This window comes from Tasmannia lanceolata, unplaced genomic scaffold (genome assembly GCF_043159265.1).
Source record: "Tasmannia lanceolata isolate RefF3 unplaced genomic scaffold, GAP_Taslan_0.1 ptg000012l, whole genome shotgun sequence".
Classification (NCBI taxonomy): Eukaryota; Viridiplantae; Streptophyta; class Magnoliopsida; order Canellales; family Winteraceae; genus Tasmannia; species Tasmannia lanceolata.
In genome coordinates, this window is record NW_027518689.1 from 54949983 (window position 1) to 54955122 (window position 5140).

Sequence of the window (5140 nt, forward strand, 5' to 3'; positions counted from 1 at the left end):
TCCAAAATAGCTTTGAAGCCCTGGCTGAAGATGAGGGTAATGATATTGATGAGGTGGGATACAGTCAGGATCGAGTTGAAACCAATATCAATGAGAGTGCTGCCCTGGTCAACAATCTTGATGAAGAACTCTCAGCTTCATCTTGTGAGAAACCTGGTCACCTCTTATCGGTAGGTTTGAGTGATTGCCCACATCCTCCCCAGCTCATTCGCGCCCAAGACCACAACTCTGAAAGAGACCCCCCTCCCCCTACAAACTCTGTTACTCAATGAATATCGTAACTTCTTGGAATATTAGGGGAATTTGCTCAGCCGCAAAGAAAAAGGAAGTTCAATACCTGATTCGAAGCACTAATGCTCCTATCTGTTGTCTCCAAGAAACTAAAGCCAGAGAACCATTGATGATACATCATGTAAAAGATATTTGTGAGTCTTGGGATTTTCATGAAAATTATGAGCATGTAATTAAAGGTAGAGTTTGGATTCTTTGGGATCCAATGAGAGTAAATCTTCAGATCCTTTCGGAGTCGAGCCAATTCATTCATGCGGAGGTTCTTCTTACCCAAACTAATCAGAGGTTTCATCTTACCACTGTCTATAGGAGAAATTATGGGGGAGATCGGAAAGTTCTGTGGGAGGATCTTGAATTAGTAAATGCTGTCATCCAAGGCCCTTGGATTGTGCTGGGGGATTTCAATGTGATAAGGAGCTATGATGAAAGATCGGGAGGACCTTCTCATAATCAGAATGACATTGAGGATTTCAATAGTTGCATACACAATTGCTGTTTAGCAGATCTCAGATCGATTGGTCACTCTCTTTCAAGGATAATCGAGCCTCGCTGAGTGAAAGGAAATACGCTAGACTAGATAGAGCCCTGGTAAATGACCTATGGCTCCAAGACTTCCCCCTTTCTTTTGCTGCGTACAGGCCTCCTGGAATCTCAGATCATAGCGCTATTACTGTGAGTCTAAAAAATCACACTAGTCTGGGCCCAAAACCTTTCAAATTCATGTCAATGTGGTTGGATGATGTCTCTGTTTATCCCGTTGTTGAAAGAGCCTGGGCCAATAACTGCATGGGGAATCCAATGTACAGGTTAGTGTATAAACTTAAAGAAGTTAAGAGACACCTTGTCTCATGGAACAAGGGCATTTTTGGTAGAATTGATGTGATGCTCCCTATCGCTCGCCGCAAGCTTGAAGATATTCAAAATCAACTTGCTCAAAATCCAGGGGATCAGCGAATCAACAAGGCCGAAATTGAAGCTAGAGATGAATTCTGTGTCATTGCTAGAAGGGAAGGGGTGCTCTACAAACAGAAATCTAGAATCGAGTGGCTATGTCAAGGTGACTCTAATACCAAGTTCTTCCATGCTGCTGTCAGAACCAGGAATCATATAAACCACATTATGGCTATGGAAAGAGAAGACCACTCCATCTCCTATGATCCTCACGAGATATCTAGTATGTTGGTCAATTACTATCACAAGCTCTTAAACAGAAAACTTGATCAGAATATCCACACCCCTAAGCCAAATAAATTCCTTACCTTGGACGAAGCAAATCATCTTTCCCGCGAGGTGACCAAGGAGGAGATTAGAGATGCTGTGTTTATGGCTGATGGAGACAAAGCGCCTGGTCCGGATGGATTTAATGGCTTGTTCTTTCAAAAATTTTGGTATCTTGTTGGAAAAGACTTTACTGACGCAATTCCCAACTTCTTTTTGAAAGCAAAGATCTTGAAGGAAATCAATAACACCTTTATATCCCTCATTCCTAAAGTCCTTGATGCGGCTTCGCCTTCCAAGTTCCGGCCGATTTCCTTGTGCAACTTCATATACAAGACGATCACCAAGATCCTTGCTCAAAGATTGAAATCTGTGATCAACAAGTTGGTTAATCCTGCCCAATCTGCTTTCATCAGAGGAAGGCAAATTCAAGACAATATCTTGTTAACCCATGACATTCTGCACAAATTCCATCTCGCCTCAGCTAAATCGGCTATGTGTATTAAAATTGACCTTGCAAAGGCCTTCGACAATGTTAAGAGAGAAGCTCTTCTTCAATTTATGGTGAAATAGGGCTTCACTAACCTTTGCTGTAAGTGGGTGGAGGAATGCATTCAGACTCCCTCCTTTTCTGTCTTGATAAATGGGTCTCCTCAAGGCCACTTCAATTCAACCAACGGAATTCGCCAAGGAGATCCCCTATCCCCTTTGCTATTCTGTTTAACGATGGAAATGCTTTCTAGAACCCTTGAAGATTCTCAGATGAGAGGTAATCTCCAATCCCCCTTTACTCATGGAAATGTCTCCATAACCCACTTACTTTTTGCGAATGATCTTATGATCTTCGCAGAAGGTTCTGGCCAGTCTGCAAAAGAAATTCTGGCTTGTTTGGAAACATTCTACAGCTACTCTGGCCTCCAACCAAATTTCTCGAAATGCAATGTCTTCTTTTCTAGAACTTCGTTCAGAGAAAGGAAGAAAATCGAAAAAATTTTGCATATCCCAGAGGGTAAATTGCCAATCAGATATCTTGGGCTCCCATTGACTTCTTCAAGACTCTCTTCCAATGATTGCTTCCCGATCATCTCGAAGGTCACTAAAAAAATCAATGGTTGGAGTAACCGTTTCCTTTCCTCGGCGGGAAGGATTGAGTTGGTGAAATCAGTAATTCAGTCTTATTAAGTCTTTTGGTCCTCTTCTTTTAACATCCCCTCGGGAGTTATCGACAAGATTGAAAGGCTTTGCAGGGATTTTGTTTGGGCTGGCAGTGAGAAAGCTAAGAAAGTCCATACGGTGGCTTGGGAAACTATTTGCCTAAGGAAGAAGGCGGTTTGGGTATCCGTAAGCTAAGAGACATAAATTCGGCTCTCCAGTGCAAATTACTGTGGAGGCTTATCCAAGACAATAATTCTTTATGGAGAAAATGGATATTTGCAAAATATATAAAAAAACAAGAACATTTGGTCCATGAAAGTTCCCTCCAAACTGTCTTGGGCAATCAGGAGCATTCTTCGAGCTAGAGAGGTCATCAAAGATAAGACTTGCTACTTAGTTGGGAAAGAAGCTGAAATTGAGCTTTGGACTCAGCCTTGGCATACAGATGGCGTTTTGGAGCAACTCATCTCTAAGTCTGTGACTGATTATTCTCTCTCCTCAATGAAATGTCTGGATGAGATTCATTCAAAGGAAGGCTGGAATCCAATTATCAATAAACCATCTCTCAATCAGGAAATATCTATTCTCCAGAGGTCGTTGTTTCAGGAGGAAGACGAAAACAGAGCAATCTGGAAGCCTAATATTGATGGTTATTTCTCTGTCAAAAGCGCTTGGAACTCAATTAGGCAGCAAAATGTGGTCGTCCCATGGGCCTCTTCAGTCTGGTTTCCGGGTCATGTTCCAAGGCAAGCTTTGATCACTTGGAAAGTTCTTCACATGAAATTGCTTACTAGAGATCATCCGATTTTCTGCAATAGAGTGATGGATGATAGATGTCCTCTCTGTAATTCAGAAAAGGAGACTATAAATCACTTATTCTTCAGGTGTGGCTTCTCAGCTTGGGTCTGGCGATCTATTTTGTGGCGGTATGGATCTAGAAGAAAACTGAAGAAAACTATCCAGGATGAAGAAGAGTGGTTAAGAATCCATTGTAGAAGTCTCAAAGTTCCACTGCCATGAAAATTGCTTTTGCATCTGCTATCTACAGGTTATGGAGAGAGAGGAACCTGAGAATCTTTGAAAAAAAATCAAATCATAAGACCAGAATTCTCTGCTTCATTCTTGACGATGTATTGTCAAGAGTTAATAGTCTAACTCTCTGGGACAGTAATGAAGTGCATAAGGTTGCTGTTGCAAATCACTTTGGATACAAGCTTTCTGTAAAGGAGAAAGAGCTGCAATTCTGTTGTTGGCTTCCGCCTGAATTGGGAGAATTCAAGCTAAATACTGATGCCTCTTTAGTTGATGAAGGAGGAGGGATTGGAGGAATTCTAAGAAACAAGGATGGCGAAATAATTCTTGTTTTCTCTAAATTTACTGATGGGGATGAGATCTTCGCCTTGGAAATTCAAGCAATATGTGAAGGAGTGGCCGTTGAAAAATATCTGGGTATTACTTCTCTTTGGATTGAAGCAGACTCTTCCTTTGCTGTTAACTCTTTCAACAAACGCTCTTTACCTCCGTGGAAAAAAATCCCGTCGATCCAAAGAGCTTGGACTAATCTGGCAGGAATGAAGTGGAGAATCACCCACATCTGGAGAGAGGACAACATGGCAGCTGATTTTTTGTCCAAGAGAGAGTGCCCCTTTAAAGGCCATTCCACTTCTCAGATGACAGTTCCTGACGAGCTTCTTGCTATTGTAAAATCCGATAGAGAGAGAACAAAGTATCTGCGTTTGAAAAATCGGAACTGATTCTGTCTTCTATGCTGCTCCCGCTCTTCCCCTTTTGTTTCCCATGTTTGGCTGTTTAGGCTCTGTAACTTATTGTCTTTTTGCTGTTATGTGGATTGCCATTATGTGGTTTGCCTATTGGGAGTCTGTTCCCCCCTGGCTGGTTTATTGGCCCCCTTGATGTATCTCTTTATTTCTTTAATGATATCTGGTAGGGGTCTTACCTAACCCCAGCTTAACCATCAAAAAAGAAAAAAAGATGGATGTTTTACAAAGTTTCTAAAATAATAAACTTTCTATTCTTTCAATCTCCATCCTTAATCAACTAAATCTAAGATTCAATATCACATCATCCTCATCCCAAAACAAGGCTAAAAGCTCCTTGACACCGTCTCTAGGTTCTCCTATGTCTAAAAGAAGGATGTTTATAAAGTTTCTAAAATAAGAAACTTTCTACTTTTTCAATTTTCATCATTTATCAACTAAATCTAAGATTTAATACCCTCTCGTTCTCATCCCAAAACTTGGCTAAAAGTTTGTTGACAACATCTCTAGGGTTTCATAAGTCTAAAAGATTGATGTTTTATAAAGTTTCTATAATAAGAAACTTTCTATTTTTCCATCTCTATCCTTTATCAACTAAATCTAAAATTTCATACAATCTCATCCTCATCTCAAAATATGGTTAAAAGCTCATTGACACCAACTCTAAGGTTTCGTATTTTTTCAATCTCCATACTTAA

General features: G+C 40.5%; 3 protein-coding genes across 3 annotated transcripts; all 3 read left to right on the forward strand.

Moving 5' to 3' along the window:
- The first annotated feature begins 268 nt into the window (after positions 1 to 268).
- LOC143888962 (uncharacterized) lies at positions 269 to 844 on the forward strand. The gene has a single exon (XM_077393340.1). It carries the CDS (start codon positions 269 to 271, stop codon positions 842 to 844), a length of 576 nt encoding a protein of 191 aa, XP_077249455.1.
- Positions 845 to 2976: 2132 nt separating this feature from the next.
- Positions 2977 to 3684, forward strand: LOC143888963 (uncharacterized). The gene has a single exon (XM_077393341.1). It carries the CDS (start codon positions 2977 to 2979, stop codon positions 3682 to 3684), a length of 708 nt encoding a protein of 235 aa, XP_077249456.1.
- Positions 3681 to 4418, forward strand: LOC143888964 (uncharacterized). Its single transcript, XM_077393342.1, has one exon. It carries the CDS (start codon positions 3681 to 3683, stop codon positions 4416 to 4418), a length of 738 nt encoding a protein of 245 aa, XP_077249457.1.
- The last annotated feature ends 722 nt before the right edge of the window (positions 4419 to 5140 follow it).